The sequence below is a fragment of the Ovis aries genome, chromosome 24 (genome assembly GCF_016772045.2).
Source record: "Ovis aries strain OAR_USU_Benz2616 breed Rambouillet chromosome 24, ARS-UI_Ramb_v3.0, whole genome shotgun sequence".
In the NCBI taxonomy this organism is placed as follows: Eukaryota; Metazoa; Chordata; class Mammalia; order Artiodactyla; family Bovidae; genus Ovis; species Ovis aries.
Genome location: NC_056077.1, coordinates 23,318,207 through 23,339,711, shown reverse-complemented (window position 1 = coordinate 23,339,711; position 21,505 = coordinate 23,318,207). Strand labels below are relative to the sequence as shown.

Genomic DNA, 21,505 nt, shown 5'->3' with positions numbered 1-21,505 from the left:
TGAGATGGTTGGATGGCATCACCGACTCAACGGACATAAATTTGAGCAAACACTGGGAGACAGTGAAGAACCGAAGTGCTGCAGTTCATGGGGTTGCAAAGAGTCAGACAGAATTTAGCAACTGAAGAACTGCGGCAGAATGAATTTGAAAGTCATGAGGATCAGCTTATGCCATTCTTTCAATGAGTACTCAGTCCCTTCTATACAGCAAACACTAAACCAGATAACATGGAGTCACAAAGAGGAATTAGCATCGCTCTTCCTCTTGAGAGCTATGGTCTAGAAATTGACATGGAGACCCGGACTTGCAATCCAATTACACATTAGGAGTGAGAAGAGTTGTAATACACATCCTCTGTCCCTCTCCTCGAGGGGGAAAGGGGCACGTAGGTGACAAGGCAGGAGACATACTGTCCCTTATTCAGCAACAGTAACATGACAAAGATCATGTGAACCCTGTGTTTCTCAGGTCTACTACAGCCTTCTACTTTTCTGTATATTCATTCTCTAATTTTTGAGAGTTTGATATTGAAATTCCAACTAAAAATCTTAATTTATCTACTTAAAATATAATTGTAATATATATAGTGAAACTATATGTAACTTTGTTCTATATTTTCCAAGTCTCTTGTAAATGTGTTTTCATACTTTCATCATTTAAAAAAAATAAGAAAGAGGAAAAAAAGAGAGAGAGATCATGAACTCTGCAGTCAAATGTACCTGATCTTAAATTTTGGCTCCACTTATGTACTATGTGACTTTGAGTAACATCTCTTGAAATCTGTTCCTCTGGAAAACAGGAAAGAGTAAGAGTTCCCTGGTGGCTCAGCTGGTAAAGAATCCACCTGCAATGCAAGAGATCTCCCCCTGGGTCAGGAAGATCCCTTGGAGAAAGGAAGGGTTGCCCATTCCAGTATTCTTGCCTGGGAAATCCCATGGACGGGAGCCTGGCGGGCTACAGTCCATGGGGTCACAGAGTCAGGCACAACTCCTACCTGTATTCATTTCCTGAGGCTGCCATGAAAAATAACCACAACCTTGGTGACATAAAAAAGAGCAGAAAAGCCTCCTCACCATTCTGGAGACCAGAAATCTGAAATCAGGGCATCATCCATCCATACTCCCTCCAAAGGCTGCTGGGAAAAACCCTTCCTCACTTCTCGTAGCTCTTTTTGGTGACCCTGCTACTATCTGTGGCCCCACAAGTCTGCCTCTATCCTTCTTCCATATACGCCTTCCCTGTGTCTCTGCGTCCTTTTCTGTCTCCTATTAAGTCACTCTCCTGGGAGTTAGGGCCCATTCGGATCCAGTATGCTACCTTTCTTTGCATCTGCAAGGCCCTTATTTTGAAATAAGGTCACTTTTTTTTTTTTTTAAATCTTGTGGCTGCACCACATGGCATGTGGGATCTTATCCCTCCCCCAGGGATCAAACCTGTGCCCACTGCAGTGGAAGCGCAGTCTTAACCACTGGACCACCAGGAAAGTCCCAAGTAAAGTCATATTCTGAGGTTCCAAGTGAACATGAACTTTGGGGGAACACTCTTCAACCCACATACCTCACAGAATTATTGTTGTGAGGAGTAAATGAAATAATACATGGAACGCATTCTGCACAGTGCCGAGCACACAGTAAACATTCAATAAATGTTAGCTGTACACATGTATGTGTGTGTGAGTCTGTGGATATATATACATGTCTATACAACTATTTTGTTGCTTTTTAATGTGTATGTATTCATTTTTGGCTGCACTGGGTCTTTGCTGCTGTGCACGGGCTTTCTCTAGTCATGGTGAATGGGCTTCTTGTTGCTTCTGGTTTTATCAAACTATTTCCTCCCATCCCCCTTTTTTTAATGGTGATTGTAGCAAGCTTTTCCTGAACATTTACTGTATGCAAGGTGCCCTGGTAAGTCCTTCTCATGAGTTAACTCATTTGACCCTCACAGTATGCCTGATGCTAAGGAAACTGAGGCTCAGAAAGTTTAAATAAATTACCCAGGCAGGGTTACATGGCTAACAAGTGTGGGGAAACTGGGATTCGAACCCAGGTTCAGCCGACTCCGGGGTCCTAGTTCTTAAGCGAAGTTGGTCCATCAAGCGTCATGCTGGGTCTTGAATTTGCCTTCATCAAGTTCTTTGCCTTCCCTCTCTTCACTTGGATGTTTTTAAGCACATCTTTCGCCATCCCTTCCTATCGCACCCTCCTCCTTTGATCTACTAGATACATTACAAGTTCTTACTGGACATTCTTCCAGCAAAGACTCCTCCTTTCCTGACTAACCCTAATGGCTCTTCCTCATCATGTGAAGTTTCTGTTCTATTATTGCACAGTTCCCCTACTCAGTGGTAAAGAATATGCCTGCCAGTGCAGGAGACGTGGCTTCAATTGCTGGGTCGGGGAGATAGCCCGCAGAAGGAAATGGCAAAGCACTCCACTATTCTTGCCTGGGAAATCTCATGGACAGAGGAGCCTGGCGGGCTACAGTCCCAGATGTGACTTAGTGACTAAATAACAATAAACAGTCCTTTGTTCTTAACCCCAAGAGTTAATGTTTAAGTGTAACTGTATGTCTTTAGATTACACAGTGTAAGAGCCCAGCCTCTGGAGCCAGACCACTGGGGTTTGAACCTCAGCTCTGCCACTTCCTGAGTGACCTTGAGTAAGTCATTTGACTTCTCTGGGCCTCACTTTCCTCATATGCAACATGAAAAATAATAATATAATAATAACAACAATACGTACCTGTACAGTTGTTGTGAAAATGCAATACATTACCGCATGTTTAGAACACAAAGCAGATCCTGGCACGCAGGAAGTGCTTGATAAGTGTTAGCAGCTTTTTTTTTTTTTAATGTGAATGATTTTTCAAGTCTTTATTGAATTTGTTACAATATTTCTTCTGTTTTGTGTTTTGGTTTTTTGGCCAGGAGATCTGTGGGATCTTGATTCCTTCCCCAGCCAGGGGTCGAACCCACACCCTCCTGCATTGGAAAGTGAAGTCCTAACTAGTGGATCGCCAGGGAAGTCCCACTAGCTATTTTTGTAATCACATTCACTTTTTTAAAATTTTTTGGCTGCGCTGGGCCTTCGTTGCTGTGTGCAGCCTTTCTCTAGTTCCGGTGAGCTTCTCACTCGGCTCGTGTCTCTTGTTATGGAGAACGGTATGTGAGCGGGCTCTGTAGTTGTGCACAGGCTTAGCTGCTCTTCAGGATGTGGGATCTTCCTAGACCAGAGATCGAACCCCTGTTCTATGCTTTGGCACACAGATTCTTTTTTTTTTTAATCTTTTGTTCTCTTTCTTTTAAAAAAAATATTCATTTTTAATCAAAGTATAATAATTGCTTTATAATATTGTGTTGGTCTCTGCCATACATCTACATGAATCCGCCATAAGTATACATATGTCCCCTCCCTCTTGAAACTCCTCCTCACCTCTCTTCCCATCCCACCCCTCTAGGTTGTTACAGAGCCCTCCCCTCGCCAGGTTTTTACAGACCCAGCCCTGGTTTGAGTTCCCCGAGTCATACAGCAAGTTCCCATTAGCTCTCTATTTTATATAGATCCTCATAGAGAAGACACACACTCTACTTGTAAGGTATAAAGTTTGGAATGTGTCCTTTTATTCTTTTTTATCTTTAGTTATTCTTTATACTCTTATCTTTCATCAAATACCTCTGTCTCCCTAGACTTGTGCTATGACACACTACATATTTCCTTGGGAAATCCTTGCAGCTCTGGGCCACCCCCATATCCACCCTCATCCTCAGCTAAAGTGCCATGAGTGGGTAGATTCATGTCCTGGACAGCCCTGGGAACTAAACCAGACCCTCGAGTCTGCAACGGGCTTTTCCGAAGGGTCTTGAGGTCTGTGATCTGGAACAAATTTTGAGTCCAAACAGGACTCTAGAATGGACTTAGCTCCAGACTGAGTTCCCGTGGGTCTGGCCCAGCCTGGACTTTTGCTTCCTCCCTAGCAGTGTCCATTTCTGAAAGGAAAGGCCAGCCAGTGGGCACACAGAAGGAAATATTGGACTATTTATTGAAAAGCTGGACTGACAGCTCAGGCAGCAGAGAAACAGACCACAGCAGGCCCTTTTGTAACAGAGAAATCGGGGCACAAGAGAAGGAGAAAGGGGATGAGGGGAATGACCAGAGGCACACTGACAGTCACCTTTTCTACTCCTGGGACCTTCCCCGCAGAAGCGCTTCTGTTGTGCTGTTCCTACCTCCCTCTAGGTGGCGCTGGCGACACATTCCCTAGGCTGAAGCGTCTGATGAGCACAAAGGAATGCGAAGGACCTAGCACCTCTAAGAAGCCAGGCCCAAGTCAGGGGAAGCATGTCAGTCACTTCTTGGAGGCTCTGCCCCGGCAGGAAATTCAGAGCTGTCTGGTCTGTGGTCCAGGATGGGTCCACCGAGGGTTCCTAGGGCAGCAGGAATTCCACCATCTCAGCTCACCGTCCCTTTAGGATTAGACGAATTTTCGCATCTCCAATGAAGAACCTACAAAAAAAGGTGGCTCAGTGAGGTCTCCAAGTCTCTGGAAGAGACTTAGTCCTTCATCACATGTCTCCAGGTCCAGAGAGATGCCTTCCTGGGCCTTTCCAGCCTCAATACCCAGATCTCCTGGGGTAGAGGGAGAAATTCTCTCCTGTTGGGTTTCCAACCCCTTTTCCTGAAGATCTTCATCTGTACCATTTTGAAAATATCAGAGAATGATTCCTGATGCTTTTTACTAAGCCATAGGCCAAGCCAGGACTGCAGACGGGCAGCAATGCAAGCAGTCTAGATCAGCCCAGCCCAGGGCCTGTCCCTGCCCAGACAGCGGGCTCTGTACCAACTCGCATCCCTACACAACTTGAAACAGAAAGGACAGGACCCTACGGATCCTTGAGGCTCACAGATGACAGCTGGAGGAGAAGCAGTCAAGCAGATTTTATCCTCCTGATAATAACATCAACCTTATCCATTGCACACAGTCAGGGAGCACCGCTTACAATGTGTCTTATGTGAATGGCATCTCCTGACATGCATTCTCTTGGGGGCACCATTGACATGATTTTCTATGTGGATAGGGTTCCCTGAGTTGTATGACACACCTGTGGAGAGCTATTCCTCCCCTACTCTCAGTCAATACAGTTGTTCAGGAGGGGCTGACCTCACCCTAACTCCAGGATTAGGCTCATGCTCAGACATAGTCAATAAGAGAGCTGGCCCCAGGGCTACAGAGACCAATTCAGAGGTAGACATGGCTCACACTGGGCCAGTTCAACCCAGAGAACAGCAGATCCAGGACTTTTGTAAGAGCTGTTGTTCCTCTGGTCTTAGTTATGGAGCTGCTAGGATGGAAGCCTGGAATGCCTGGTGGGCATCTTTGCCTCTATCAGAGAGGCTTTGCCTAAGCACAAAGCCTACCCAGAGGACATTAGAGCCTGTGAGAAGGACCCAACCCTACAGACATTGTGTGAGCTCCCACCAAAGTCAGGGCTACCTGTAAACTTTTCAGTTATGCCAGCCAATGAGTTTCCTTTTATGACAAAAGCTATGTTCAAATGGATTTCCGTCACTTGAAGCCAAAGGTCCCAGAGTCATAAACTTTGCCTCTTCTCTGCTCTCAACCCAAGCGAGACCCTAGCCTCCTACCCCTTGATGCCCTGGGAACTATCCCCATGCCCTAGATGGGCCATGACCCCATGTCACATTCCTACCTGATGAGCACTCCTACAAGCAGGCTGGCCAGGAGGGGCCCCAGCCAGTAGATCCAGTGGTAGTCCCAGTGGTTGGCCACCATGGCAGGTCCAAAGGCCCGGGCAGGATTCATGCACGCTCCAGACACAGCACCCCTGCCAACGCCCAGCACAGTCATCAGCAGAATGCCAGCCAAGGAGCCTCGACCCACCCTGGTTCATTTCGCCTATGTGGGTCTAGATCACACACTACCCGGAAACCCTCTCTACACCATGATAGCATGGGCATCCGGAAGTTCCCCAAGAAGACACAGGTGAAGAGACTTCTAACACGAGGAAGTGAAAGGCTTGACTCCTCCCTGGGGTCCTCCCTAAGGTCTGCCACTCCCCCGACACCCTTCTGGAAGAATGGCCAGCAAGCAGTGCCGGCTCAGTGACGGCAGGAAGGAAAATGGACCTACGCCTTCTCCAGAGTTGACAAAGTCAGGCAACTCTTAACTATACGAACTTCGGGGTCAAGTGAATCTAGATTTAGAACTCTAGAGATTTCTAGGGGTGACATTTGTTTCACCTCTCTGTGTTTCAGTTGAGGTGAACGTACATGCCTCATAGGTTGTTATCAGGGACGAATGAGACAGCACATACAGAGCCCGTGTTTCTCATATAATTCATTGCAAGTGTTAACTCTAACCCAGCTGACCTGGTTGAGGTCTTCGTTGTGCTGCAAGCTTGGGGCCCAGCATCTCCCACAGGGCGGGTGTTCCCCAGGAGCACCTCTCTAGTCCTGGTGTCTGTACCCTCGCCCCACTGACTCAAGCTGGGGTCCTCACTCAGGCCTCACCCTGCAAGGACGCCGCCTGTGGCCAGTGGTCAAAGCCAGATGAATGAGTCAATAAGTTTGTAAGTGAACCAAGAGCCACTAGGGGGCAGCAAAGCCCTGCTACCGCTCTACACACCTATTTTCCTCAGGCGCCACCTCCCAGAAGATGACAGGATCAGAGGGCAGAGCTAGGAAAGGCTACACTGGGTTAGGAGCTGGCCTTCAGGAAGGAGTTCCCTCATCCCCCATTTAGCAGGGGCTCTTGTCCCAGATCTTTCACTTAATTTGCCACTGCCTAGTGACCTTTAATGCTTCCTGGTGGCTCAGATGGTAAAGAATCTGCCTGCAATGCAGGAGTCCTGGGTTCCATCCCTGGGTTGGGAAGATTCCCGGGAAAAAGGAATGGCAACCCACTCCAGTATTCTGGCCTAGAGAATTCCATGGACAGAGGAGCCTGGCGGGCTACAGTCCATAGGATCGCAAAGAGTCAGACACAACTTCGTGGCTAACACACACAATGACTTTAATGAGGGGCTTCCCTGGTGGTTCAGTGGTAAAGAATCCACCTGCCCACACAGGAGACGCCGGTTGGATCCCTGGGTTGGGAAGATCCCCTGGAGAAGGAAATGGCAACCCACTCCAGTATTATTGCCTGGAGAATTCCATGGACAGGGGAGCCTGACAGGCTATAGTCCCTGAGGTGGCAAAGAGTCCAACATTACTGAGCAACTAAACAACAATAACTTTAAATAAGTCACCTGTGTCCTCTCTGAGCCTGTTTCCTCAGGTACGCTGCTGCTGCTAAGTCGCTTCAGTCGTGTCCAACTCTGTGCGACCCCAGAGACGACAGCCCACCAGGCTCCCCCGTCCCTGGGATTCTCCAGGCAAGAACACTGGAGTGGGTTGCCATTTCCTTCTCCAGTGCATGAAAGTGAAGAGTGAAAGTGAAGTCGCTCAGTCATGTCCAACTCTTCGAGACCCCATGGACTGCAGCCCACCATGCTCCTCCACCTGGGGGATTTCCCAGGCAAGAGTATTGGAGTGGGGTGCCATTGCCTTCTCCAGACCTCATGTATAAATGGGGAGAAATAACCCTTTGTCTCCTTAATGCCTTCCCAAGCCTACTGAAAGGCTCTTGATAAACAAGACAATGGGTGTAAAAGCTCTTTGTAAGTCTGAAGCTAAAATCTGGCTGCCTGCTGGCCAGATAAACACAGTCTACAGAAATGATTTCTTGATATTACAAAATTAGGAAATGCACATAAAAATCCAGTCTTCTGACTTCTCTGGAATGAAATTAAAAAGGTCAGCCCAAGCCCATATTCCCACACATTGATAACTTAGCAGAGGTGCATGGTGGGGGCCTCCTAAGACTCCGTAATCCCCACCACTCCCTGTCTGCCTCCTACGGCCCACTTCCCGGGTTAAACTGTCTGCATGGCTTCTATTCGCTACTGAGCCTGTGACCCTCAGGGAGGCTCTGCAGGCCTGCGCTCCTCCAGGACCGAGCCTTGGCCCAGGGCTGAGCACTGCAGCCCCACTGCCAAGCAGCACTCACCCTGCCAGGATGTCCACGGTGACAGAGAAGCCGATGCAGAATGGGGCCAGAGGACCTAGCGTCTTCTGGTTGATGGCGCCCATGCACACGGTCAGGGCCAGCAGTGTCGTCAGGATGATCTCCGCTACCACTGCCCCGGCCACCTGCTCCGACTGCTGGACTGTCACAAAGGCCGCCCCGGTCGCATTCCAGAACCTCTCCTCGGGGCTCACCGCCTGTGGAGAGCAGTGGCCAGCCCCACAGTGGGGGCGGAGAGACAGCTGGGGACTGGGTTGGTCCAGGGGTAGGGGGTTCACACGCTTTAAAGCCAGGGAAGGGTCCTGTTCAATGTGCAGCCAGACATATCTGGAACCACATCCCAGCTCCACCCGTTCCTACCGTGTGGCTTCATCTGAGCTACTGGACTTCCCTGAGCCTCATTTTGCTCATCTGTAAAAGGGGGATAACCTAGTGGTGGCCCCAGGTGTTGTGAATCAGAAGCATATGAAACTTAGATGACCTTTTTTTGAAAAGAATACGGAAATACCTAATTTTTACAAATTTTGCAAACACATACATACACTCAGGTGAACACATTGCCAGCCCCCTGAAAGACCTCTTTGAAGGGATGAGAAGGGCCACGGAACTTAAGCTCATTGGCTTCCCAAGAAGTCAGCCTCTGGGTCATCATGACCCCTGGGAGGGCAAACAAGCTTCTAGACCCAGAACTCAAATCTGGGCCCTGCTGCACCTCAGCTCATCTGGGAACTTGGGCAAGTCACTGCCTTCTCTGTCCCTCAGTGTCCCCCTCTGCAAAGTGGGGTTGCTGATCATAACAGTTCCTGGCCCAGGTGGTGGGTGCTCTCTAAGGACGGCTGCTGGCTTTTGGTCAAGTTGGAGATTAAATGAGAGGATTCTGTAAAGTGCTGGGCGGGGGTGGTGAGGGGTGATGGGGGGTGGGGCAGAGAGGAACACTCAGTGAGCTCACTGCTGCCCTGCACTGGTCTCCATTATGTCGGATGAGTCTGCAAGTGGCTCGGCCTGAGGGAGAGTCCAGGCATTGCGTTCCATGGGGAATTGGAGCAGTCCCCACTCTAAACAGACAGGGCAGCAGGGTCTCAAATGGGGCGTGAGGTTACCAGGGCAGGGAAGATAGCAAAATGGGGATCAAAACCAAAGTCTGCAGTGGGCAGCGCTTAGAGCCACAGTCCAAACCCTAGCCAGGCTAATAGGCACCCCCTTCACTCCTACCCACCCCAAATTCCCCCACCCCACCACAAGCCAAGCAAAGCCTTCATGTTGAAGGACTCCTAGTTAAAACATAAGAAGAGCAGGAAAGAGAAGAAGGAAAAAAGAAAGTCAGGTGGGCAAAGAGAGAGAAAGAAGTCCATGCATGGAGTTCAGTGTATAACCATAGAAATTTTGTGGCTGAGAGGAAGAGCTAGCCTTTCTGTTGGAATGGGAGATTTCCAGTAAATTAAGTGTTAATTCCCATCAAAGGTAGAGTAACTCAGTTTAAAGGCAGGCAAACTAGAGAACACACAGAGAAGTTAGTTCAGGAGTTTTCAAGGAGAAGAACCATATGCACCCCTAATCCTCAGCTGGTGCTTAGTGAGATGTTTGTAGAAGAAATGAACAAGTGTGTGAATGGATGAATTTTAAAAATCAGCATTATCTAAAGCCACAAATGGACTCAGGAAGAGAAACTTTCAGTTCTGAATTCTGATTCCTGGTCTGTCCAGGGAGGGCTAGACATGGACAGAACAGGGTGGGTTTAGAGTGTTCCCTTCTGGGTAGAAATTTTGTGGGCTTCCCTAGTGGCTCAGATGGTAAAGAATCTGCCCGCCAATGCAGGAGACCCAGGTTTGATCCCTGGGTCAGGAAGATCCCCCGGAGAGGGAACTGGCAACCCACTCCAGTATTCTTGCCTGGAGAATTCCCTGGACAGAAGAGCCTGGTGGGCTACATCCACGGGGTCATGAGAGTCAGACACAACTAAGCAACTAACAAGTTTACTTGCAGTCCCATTGGAGGCGACAGGAAAAGAATCAGACAGTCCCCGCTCCCCACCCCCACACACCCCAGCAGCCCTGGCAGAGCCAAAGCCCCGAGCCCAGCCCCCTGGGGGATCACCAACCTTAGCCAAAGCGGCCCCGATCAGCCCCCCGCACAGCTGGGAGATCCAGTAGGGAAACAGCATCGTCAGCTTGAGGCCTCCGACCAGCATGGCTGCCAGGGACACCGCAGGGTTGAAGTGTCCACCGCTGTCGCCCAAAAAATGCAGAAGGAGTCATGAGGCCCAGGCTTAGAGTCTGGGTCCCCACAGCACCCTGGGTGGCCCTGCAGGGCCAACATCAGTCAAGGGCAGCCCAAGCAGAAAACAGGCGGCAGATCATCCCCACTTTCCCTGAGGTGCAGGGTGGTGGAGGGAAGGTAATGAGGGGGGAGGGTAGAAAGGGAGGGCAGCCGCATTCCTGTCCTACCCCCAGACCCAGGATGGCCCAGAGGAAAAACGTGATGGAAAAGCATCTCTCGACCCCTGCAGAGCTGTGTCCAGCCCTTCAGAGCTGTGGCCACAGAGCACAGCGAGACCCCAGGCTTCAAAAGCATAGGCCAGGAGAGGTATCCCGGCCTCCCCGAAAAAGTAACCAGGCCCTGAACAATAGCCCCTGACTGGTTGAACTGCTCAACCAATAAAAATCCTAGTTTGGGTCTGAAAGTATGACTAGCGTTGTGTGTAAAACTTGAGGTTAAAGGTTGCTGGAAATGGCATTGGTAATTGGGAGTGAGGTTAGAGGTTCATGATTATATTGGGGGTTGGGATCTGGGGTTTGGAATGTGCAGGGAGGTTAAACAAAATCGAACCTAGGTCAAAGGGCTGGTTCAAGTTGGCTCTGTGGGGCAGTTCCGTTGGTCCTGGGTAAAGAGCCTTTCTCTTGAGCAAGCTGCTCAACCCATCTGAGTCCCAGGGCCGGGAGGCCCCTGAATACCCTGCTACACCCACTGGCATCCTGTCCAGCCCCACACAGATAGAAGAGCTGTCCTGAAAGGCTGACTCAACAAGCCCTCAGGAGCATGGGATGGACACCCAATAAAAGGGACAGTGACCCCAAGATCCCCCATGTCTCCCCAGCTGTTCAGAGCCCACTAATGGGTCTGCCCACCCAGCGGGCACAGGACACTGAGCTGAGACTGGACAGAGGACCCTGGTTCTGGACACAAGACTTGGCCCAACATGCCGACATTTCAGGACCAGCTGCCCCAACTTGTTTGGCCGAGCTCTGCGCACAGGCCCTCGGGGAGCTTCCTGCAGGGTCAGGAAGCACTAGCTGACCTCAGACTCAGTCGATGGAGAGGGGCCTCAATTCGGGTCTATGACCAAGCTTAGCCTGGGCTCTGCCAAAGCAGAGAGGTGGGGGGCAGCGGCAGCCTCCCGCCAGAGACTGCAGAGTTAGAAGCCTGTCTGCCATCAGCCCCTCCACCAAATCACCCAGTCCAAAAGGTGTGAAAAACTCATTCAGAGCATGGCTCAACCAAGAGAGGGCTGGAACACCACACATGTTCAAGAAACTCACTTCACATTCATTAACAATAAAACGATCATCCATTGATTACTCACTAAAGGCTTACTGAACACCTACTCAGCGCTAAGTGCTGTGCTGGGTGCTCCAACAACCTCAAAGCCGGTGCCTGGTTTGTGGCAGGTACCCAGTAAATATTTGTTGACAAAAAACAGATGGTTGGATGAAAGGCTGGCATTTCAGATAGGCAGCCTCCTGCAGCGCAAAGCAATGTCCTCCCTGGCCAGCTGGCCTGGGTTCAAACCCCAGCTTAGCCATGGAAGAGCTGTGTGACCATGGGCAAGTGATAAAACCTCTCTGTGCCTTAGTGATCCCTATCTCATAAACTCTGTTGCAAAAATAATTAATACATGTTCCTATAGAGTAGTGGCAGCTAGTTGGTATTCAACAAATATCAGCTACTATTATCATCTCCCTTTTATTCCACCTAACATAGGTTCAGTTACTTGCCCTGGTCACCCTGCTAAGCAATGACAAATGTTGCCTTCAACCCTGAACCGATGAGAACAGAGGACACTGATTTTCATCCCACCTGCAGCTTCCCTTAGATATTTAAAGAGAAATGTAACAGTTCTCTTTCCATTCTGTTTTTCTGAGAAACAGTATTTTAATTTCCCTACTCAGATCATTTTTCTGTGAGAGACTAAATACAAACGAACCAGATTCTAGATCTCCCTGCCAGACCCCCCATCCATTGGGTCGTTTCTCCTGGGAGTCCACGACCTCCCAGTGGAGCCTCCATTCAGGGAAGGGCTATGCAAGGGGAGCCCCTTGGCCCTCCCTACCCCCCTGGTGGGTTCTTCTGTGAAGCATTGCCTTCCCTTAGGTTGGAGCAAAACCCTGTCCTAATGGTAACAGTGGGCTTTCCAGGTGGCTCAGTGGTAGAGAATCCACCTGCCAATGCAGGAGACATGGGTTTGATCCCTGGATTAGGAAGATCCTCTGGAGAAGGAAATGGAAACCCACTCCAGTATTCTTGCCTGGGAAATCCTGTGGACAGAGGAACCTGGCAGGCAACAGTCCATGGGGTTGCAAAGAGTTGGAAGCAACTTAGCCACTAAACAACAATAACAAAGGTAACAGTAACACAGCAAGCAACAGTGATTGGGCGCTTTCTATGGACTAAGCACTTCACAATATTTCATTCTCACACCTCCACCAGGAGGTGCTGGGTTAGGCAACAGACAGCTTGGGTTTGCCTCCTGGCTCTGCCCTGGGTCCTTGGACGAGTTACCTGACCTATCCCCTTCACAGTGAAAATATGGGATTAATAATAGTACCAATTGCACAGGGGTGTAAGGATTACATGAATTGCTATACCTAAAGTGCTTGGAATAGTTCATGGTAAGCATGAGCACTGTACCTGCACTGGCTTGAGAAATAAGATTTAGAAAATACTGTTCCCATTTCATAGGTAGGTGAGCAGTTGGGTTTGGAGAGTGACTTAACCAAAGTTGCAGAGCTCTCGGACTGAAGAGCCAGGATTCTAACCCAGGCAGTCTGACCCCTCAGCCCACATTCTTATCCACACTGTTCTCAGGATCCTGGGTGTGTGCCCCAGGGTGCCTGCCCACCACGCCGCTCCACGCCCCCGGCTCCCCCCAGCTGGCACCAGGCTGAGTGCCCAGAGCTGTTCCCACCTGATATTCCCCAGCGTAGCAATGACCAGCCCCAGGGCCAGTCCGTGGGCCAGCGCCGGCTGCAGCCGCCCAGTGTCCGGCCCGTTCTCAATGACCGACAGGCAGCCGATGAAGATGAACAGAGCAGAGCCCAGCAGTTCCACCAGGCAGGGCTGCACCAACCGCTCGTACCAGCACCCATGCCACCGGCCCCTGTTGCTGGGCTCCTTCACCTTGACGCTGCCCGACTCCAGGTCACACATGGGTGCAGCTGCCTGCGGAGGTGGGCAAGAGAGAGAGGGAGCCAGATGAGAGAAGAGCCCAGAAGGAAGCCCCCAGCAGCTCCACCTTTAGTGAATCCTCAGCCACCCGCCTGGAGGGCCAGGCTGCAGAGGAAGAGGCCAGGAGTGGACGCACCTCTGTAAACATTGGGGCGGAGGTAACTCTCGGCGGGACTCTGTCCTGCCCTGGCTGGGAAACCCACACCTGCTGTCCCGGACAGGACACTCTTATCTCCAGGACCCGGGCTGCCAGCCCACTAACAGGCTCTGCCCCTTTTAAAGGGCTCCAGACGCTCCCGAGGGTGCCGAGAAAGCAATAAAGACCAGTGGGAGGTGGCCCTGAGGTCACGGAGAGGAAGCCTTTTTAAAAAAAAATCTCAGCTGGGCAGGGCAGGGGGTGGTCAAGGATTGCTGAGCTTTCTACCAACAAAGGGAAAAGGCGTTGTCTTCACTGGGTCACCTGGAGAGGACTCTAGGTCTTTCCCAGCAGGAGATGGAGGGGTCCAGAGGGGACCTACATGCGTGAGTGAACACGGGAGGCTCCCACCAAATTGGGACCACACATGGGAAGTAAGGCTAAACTCAACTTCAGTGATTTTTTCCACCAATTTCCAAGGACATCTCGTATCTGAGGCCCTGACACGTCCACTCACACTGACAGGCTGATGCAAGGCTGAGGGTGTAGATGGATGACCGTCCTGGGAGATTGCAGAGGCAATGGTAAAGCCCACGGACTTTGGAAACAGGCTGCCTGGAGTTCAACCCCAGCTCCTCCATGAACTACTGAGTAACCCTGGGCATTTGCTCACCCTCTGTGTACCTTAGTTTCCTCCCCTGTGTAACAGGATGATAGTGGTGGGGCCAATGAGATAGAGTTGTGTGGTTTAAATGAGTGAAGATCAGGGGACCTCCCTGGTGGTCCAGTGGTTAAGAATCCACCTTCCATCGCAGCAGAAGTGGATTCAATTCCTGGTCGAGGAACTAAGATCTTGCATGCCGCAGGGCAACTAAGCCTGCGGGCCACTCCTACTGAGCTTACGCGCTGCTATGAAGACCCAGCATAGCCAAAAAAAAAACATTTTTAATTTAAAAAAAATAAATGAGTTAAGATCATAAAGTGTTGACACACAGATGTTTATGATAGACACAGGATAAGTGCAATACCAGTGCCAGCTGCTTTAGAATATGTATTTATGGGAATTGATATTTACTGAGAACTTTCTACATGCCAGGCACTTGGTTAAATACCTTATACATATTATCTCATTTAAACCTCACAATAACCCTATGAAGTAGGTACTATTATTACAGCCACTTGAACAGATGAGGAAGTGGAGATTCAGGAAGGTTAAGTTCCTCAGGATCACAGAGCTTTTGTGACAGCAGAATGCATGGGCTAAGTCACAAAAGGACAAATACTGTGTGATTTCACTTATATCAGGTACTGGAATAGACAAATTTACAGAGACAGAAAAAAGAGTGGTGGGCCTGGGAGGAGAGGAGAATGGGGAGTTATTTTTTAATGGATACAGAGTTTCAGATGGAGAAGGCAATGGCACCCCACTCCAGCACTCTTGCCTGGAAAATCCTATGGACGGAGGAGCCTGGTAGGCTGCAGTCCATGGGGTCATGAAGAGTCAGACACGACTAAGTGAATTCCCTTTCACTTTTCACTTTCATACAAATGGCAACCCACTCCAGTGTTCTTGCCTGAAGAATCCCAGGGACGGGGGAGCCTGATGGGCTACCGTCTATGGGGTAGCAGAGTCGGACACGACTGAAGCGACTTAGCAGCAGCAGCAGCAGAGTTTCAGATGGGAAAGATGAAAAAGTTTTAGAGATGGATGGTTACACACCAATATGAATGTATTTAATGTCACTGAACTACATGCTTAAAATGGTAAATTTTGTGTTATACATAGTTTATCACAGTTGGAAATAAAAACTTGTATGTTAAGCCACTACACTCACAATTTTTTTTTAAATATTGTGGATTAAGCCTTTCTAAAGGGATGGCTGGATGGCTGGATGATGGGTGGGTGGACAGATGATGGGAAAGATGCATGGAAGATGGGCAGATAGGTGGATGGACAGATGGAAAGAAGGAAGGAAGGGAGGAAAGAGGAAAGGGCAGGGGAGAGAGATGGGTTTCCTTATTCATCCATTCAGTAAATATCTAAATATCTACTGTGAACCAGCCACTGTCCTAACAGCTGGTAGGAAGCGTAGCAGTGAACAAGAGAGGCAAAGATGCTGTTCAGTGTTTATAACTACTATCTGCATGTTGTATATAGTCACAGAGAAGTAATATCTGGGGTAAGAGAATTTTAATGAAAATTTCCACCACTAACTGATAACTCATTATGTATCTAACGCTGTGCTAAGCACTCTGCACGTATTTACAGCTCAGTAAGTCCTATGACTTCTTATCCCCATCTTCAGATGATAAAAATGAGATACAAAGATGTTGAAGAACCTGCCCAAGGTTGTGTAGATAAAAAAAAAAGTATCTACTTCAGGACAAAAGCAGATACATCCAGAAAAAGTTTTGACAATTTGCTGAGAACTCGTTTCAGCTCGCTGTCAGGGAACACAGTGCCTCTGTTGAGCATCTGCACGTCTTGGAAGGTTTCAGGGCTGTTCTCTTGCTGGTTATCTTGAGACTTGTTCTCTCCCTGCTTCGCACCCACAGCACATTGTACACATTGTTTCTTACTCCCTACCTGCTGTGTCCCTGAAGCATGGGATAGCGGTGTAACCCTCAACTCCCCATCTCCCTCACTCTTTGCTCAAGTCCTGCCAAGCGCTGCTTCCAGAAGATTCCTCTCCTATTATCACCCAGGCCTTCATCAGTTCTTACTTGGGCTCTTGAAAAGAAAATCAAATGTTTATTATACACCTGCCAACTATAGACCCCTGGACACCTCTTATGCATTCTCTCGATAGTTAATATTCCCAATAATCTATTATTCTCTCACTTTACAAGTGGGAATGGCCCAGCCGGTATTACTATAACAACTCCTCATCTGGTCTTCTTGCTTCAACCAATTTCTTTTTTTTTCTTCAATTTTTCAATTGAAGTGTAATAGATTTACAATGCTGTGTTAATTTCTGCTGCTCAGCAAAATGACCAAGTTTTATGTATATATATATATATATATATATATATATATATATATACACACACACACAATCTTTTTCATATTCTTCTCCGTGATAATTTATCCCAGGATATAGAATATAGCTATACAGTAGGACCTAGTGGTTTATCCATTCAATATATAATAATTTGCATCCACTAACTCCAAATTCCCAGCTCATCCCTTCCCCCAACCCTTGGCAACAACAAGTCTGTTCTCCATGGCTGATGTCTCAGCCAATTTCAATCCATTCCTTTAACACTAGCAGCCAGCAGGGCCGAGTTTAGCATTTGGGTCCAGGTTTGGGGATCAGGTTTCTGGACCTATGCACCCAGCTATTCTCTCTCAGTCTGTTTCCTCCTCTGTAAAAGTGGGCTAATGGTGGTACCCATCCCCATAGGATTGATGTGTGGATTGAGACAGAGCCTTTAGCACAGTGCCCATTTCAAAGCAGGAGCCCAGTAACCAGTAGCTCTTATTATGGTTTGCATTAGTCAGAGTAGACTCACCCGTGTAACAAATAACCACCCCCCGACTCCCCCCCACCAAATTTCAATGGCTTGACATAGTGAAAAGTGATTCATTATTCGCAGAATAACAGCAGGCCCTTCATCACATGGTGACTCAGGGAGCCGGGTTACTTCCATCTTGAAGATCCACCATCTAGGTCCTCAGATTTTCTCCCACCGGGCTCCCTCGTCCCTGGGATTCTCTAGGCAAGTACACTGGAGTGGATTGCCATTTCCTTCTCCAATGCATGAAAGTGAAAAGTGAAAGTGAAGTCGCTCAGTCGTGTCTGACTCTGAGCGACCCCATGGACAGCAGCCCACCAGGCTCCTCCATCCATAGGATTTTCCAGGCAAAAGTACTGGAGTGGGGTGCCATTGCCTTCTCCACAGATCTTCTCCACCAGCCAGTAAATTCGGGAAGAGAATGTGGAGGATTGTGCAGAGGGTTTTGTGGGGTAGACCTGTGACTCAGTCATGTCCGACTCTGCAACTCGTTTGACCAGGCTCCTTTGTCCATGGAATTCTCCAGGCAACAATACTGGAGTACATTGCCATTTCCTTCTCCAGGGAATCTTCCAATCCCAGAGATCAAATCCAGGTCTCCTGCATTGCAAGCAGGTTCTTTACTGTCTGAGCCACCAGGGAAGTCCTGCGGTAGACCTAGAAATGGCAAATACCGCTTCCATTCCAGCTGATTGAACAGAACTCAATCACATGGCACAGAATAGTCTGGAAAGGACTCCCCCAGTGGTCTGGTGATTAAGACTCCATGCTTACACTACAGGGGCACGCGGTCCGTTCCTTGCTTAGGAACTAAGATCCCGCACGCTGCGTGGCATGGCAAAAAGAAGTCTGGGAAATCCAGTCTGACTGTGTGCCTGGAGGGAAAAAGAGGCATTTTGTGAGCACTCAGATATTTCTACCACATGGTGGCTACTGTTGTTCCCCAGCCTGTCGATCTAAAACTATCCTTCCCTGACTTCAAACTTTCTAGCACCTTCTGTGGCAGTCAGGGCAAAACCAAACTCCCATACCAGTCACATCTGGACTCAATTCCTGCCACACGAATCATAAAGGATTTGTCAGAAGAGCCGTGCCCCTCATCCCCTCCCTGCCCAGGCCGTTCCTTCTGTTGGAGCTCTCTTTTGCTCTCTTGGCCAACTTCTGCTCCTAACTCAAATCTCAGATCAAATATTTGTCCTTTCTCCTGGACCAACTACATGCCAAGTGCCCCTCCCCTGCTAGAGCCAGGCTTGGACTCAGGAGCTACAAAACCAGTGGTTCTCCTCAGAAAATCTGAATGTCATTCAAGCAGAACAACATGTCTCCACAACGTGAGAATTTTTCTGTCCCTGAAGTCTGCATGTGCAATGTGGTGGTCTCCCCAGACCACCAGGATGACTAGTAAGTACACTGGGGAAATGGTACCATCCTAAGAAACTGTTTTACTGGAAAACTCTTCAGCCTTCCAATCCCAGGTCTGGTTGACATGACCAAAGCCTCTAATTATTATCTCTGCTTGGATGGCAACATTTTAAGATATCTCTGCATCCTTAGGTACCTGTCTGCCATCTACCATCAGGTCTAAACGGAGTATAAGAGCAGGTTGCCTTTTCCCTAACAAACCACTTTCTCCTCCTTTCTCATATTGATGGCTGCACTATTATGGCGAAAATGCAATGCTGGTGCCATGGCAACCACCTTGGGATCATGAGGTGCAACTTGCTTGTCATCCTTGATGACATCACCAAGGCACCAGACAGTCCCAAGACCAACTACTCCAGACTTCTTGTTAAATAAATACACACTTCCCAGAGAACACCCCAAAGAGAGTGAATTCATAAAGGGGCTGTGGGATATTTTAACTTTTCAAGGAAAATAAATTGATGCTCAGTATCTGTCAGACACAATGTGAATTACTAGCTAAGCAGTTCACACTTTTCTATTAGATGGTCCTACATTCCTTTCAATGACATCATATATTTGCAACCGGGTTTTATGGGGGTGCCGTAAAAAGACAAGTACCACATGAAAACCAGCGTGGGAAGGAAGTGAGCTTGGCAGTGTTCAATCCGATTTCAAGCCCTGAGAAATTGCGCAGCGCTCCAAAGGCATACATATCCCATGGTAAGCAACTGTAGTATTTAAGAATGAAAGTTATTAAAGAGTACAATTAGTTATTTGTGTTATTAAATAACAATTGAGCTATTTAATTATAGCTATTTAAGAAAGAAATAAAATATTTTTCCTTTCAGTATATGTGAATTTTCTTTAATGGTGACTAAGTAGTTAGGCCATAAATGTTGTGTTTTTTTGGACCTAACTAATAAATATAACTATTATATATTCTTTCTGGCCAAGGAACCCAGTGAACCAAGAAAGTCTGAGAGCCTCTGAGTAAATAGTACATGTCCTTCTCTTTCAGGCACTGGGGGCTGAATTTTCTATCTTTTGCAGCAGAGAATATTTATTGCTGATAAGCTCCGTCCCAGTACACCAAAGATACTGGGCTTTCAGTTTAATAATCTCTTCTTAAAACAAGTCACTGTCAGTAGTAATGCAGATGCTTGCTCACTCAGGCTGATCATGAGATCTGTGCTCTGTGGACAGTCACAGAAGCACGCAGCAGAACAGTGACCAGCCCGGTTTTTAGACTCTTTAATCAGTGGAAACTGATTAGAGACTAGACAAGAAAATCAGGCAACGCTTTACTGAGAATCCCACTCCAGCAGGAGGGAGTAAAAACAAGTAAAATGTCCCCTTGCTCATTCCCAGGTGGGGAGCTGGGGGGAGGGTGGTGAGCCAGTTCCTTAAATAAGGTGAAGGTAGGGGTGGATTGGTGGGTCGGGCCAGAAGGGCAGCTTAGGTGGTCTGCCCACCCGCTTAGCAGCGCTGTGTGCAGGTGTAAACACAGTACCCTGTTTTGCTCCCAGCACCTCAGAAGTGGCAGTTAGATTTTGGTCTTTTTATATCTTTTGTGTCCTTAATTTGGCCCAACAGTGCATGCACGTGGTTCTTGTTAGTCCCTTATATTTGTTTCTTTGTATTTTATTGCTCCCAGAGACTTTTGTCCAGGAACAAGCACTGCAGCAAAGGGTCTCAGGTCCCAGCCTGTCTCAGAACTCCTCAGTGTCTTCTGAAACTGTGCCTTTATTTCTGTTTAAATACCTCTGCCAGTTGTTTGCAGCTGATTGCTCACTTGGAGCTCAGGGCAGGTTGGTTGGTAGAAATGAGTCTGGTTTTCACCTTTCTGGCTGCTTGGATCACAGATTTAGTTTGAACCTGATCATCTTCCTTCCCTGGAGAAGCCACCAGCACCCTATTTTCTCCCCTGCCATGTCAAGTTCAAATATCAATGTCTTTGGAGTCACTAGTAACCAGAATCAGGCATGCGGGCCATGTTGTGTCGACTTAACAAAAAATGCACAAGGTGAGAGTTGCTTTATTTGGGGCAACATGAGACTGTAGCCTAGGAGACCCCACCTTGGCTCTGAGAAGCTTCTCCAAAGAGTCAGGGGGAAAGGCCAGCATATATGTGATTTCAGTGGAGGGGGAATACACTGAATCAAGGACGTATTTTCCCAGAAGTTTCCTGCTGTCTCATGTAGCTTTAGCTAGTCACGAGGAACAGTCATCAGCATGAAAGATTTTAGTGCTTTAGAGGAGATACAAGGATTGGGCTCATAAAATCAGCTCCTGAAAATATCTAACTATCTGAAGACCCGTCCTGCCGGATTTTACCCTGAGTACAGACTGCCTCCTTCTGCTCTCCACCTTGAACTCCTTACAGATAGTGTTGGAGGTCAGCAGCTGCAGCAGCGCATGAGTTAATCCTTATAGAAGTAAATGAAGAAGGAAATGGCAGACTACTCCGTATCCTTGCTGCAAGAACCCCATGAACAGTATGATAAGGCAAAAAGTACTCATTATTGCTGTTCAGTCGCTCAGTCGTGACTGACTCTTTGCAGCCCCATAGACTGCAGCACGCCATGCTTCCCTGTCCTTCACCATCTCCCAGAGCTCACCCAAACTCAAGTGCATTGAGTAGGGGATGCCATCCAACCATCTCATCCTCTGTCATCCCCTTTTCCTCCCGCTTTCAATCTTTCCCAGCATCAGGGTCTTTTCAAATGAGTCAGTTCTTCATATCAGGTGGCCAAAGTATTGGAATTTCAGCTTCAGCATCAGTCCTTCCAATGAATATTCAGGACTGATATCCTTTAGTATTGACTGGTTTGATCTCCTTGCAGTCCAAGGGACTCTCTAGGGTCTTCTCCAACACCACAGTTCAAAAGCATCAATTCTTTGGCATTCAGCCTTCTTTATGG

General features: G+C 48.2%; 1 protein-coding gene across 1 annotated transcript; it reads right to left on the bottom strand.

Moving 5' to 3' along the window:
* Positions 1-4,020: 4,020 nt before the first annotated feature.
* AQP8 (aquaporin 8) lies at positions 4,021-13,731 on the bottom strand. Its single transcript, XM_004020851.5, has 6 exons — positions 13,665-13,731; positions 13,269-13,522; positions 10,185-10,311; positions 8,069-8,283; positions 5,712-5,846; positions 4,021-4,506 (listed from the first exon to the last, which is right to left on the bottom strand). Exons 1-6 carry the CDS (start codon positions 13,674-13,676, stop codon positions 4,458-4,460), a joined length of 792 nt encoding a protein of 263 aa, XP_004020900.1. The 5' UTR covers positions 13,677-13,731; the 3' UTR covers positions 4,021-4,457.
* Between the last annotated feature and the right edge of the window lie 7,774 nt (positions 13,732-21,505).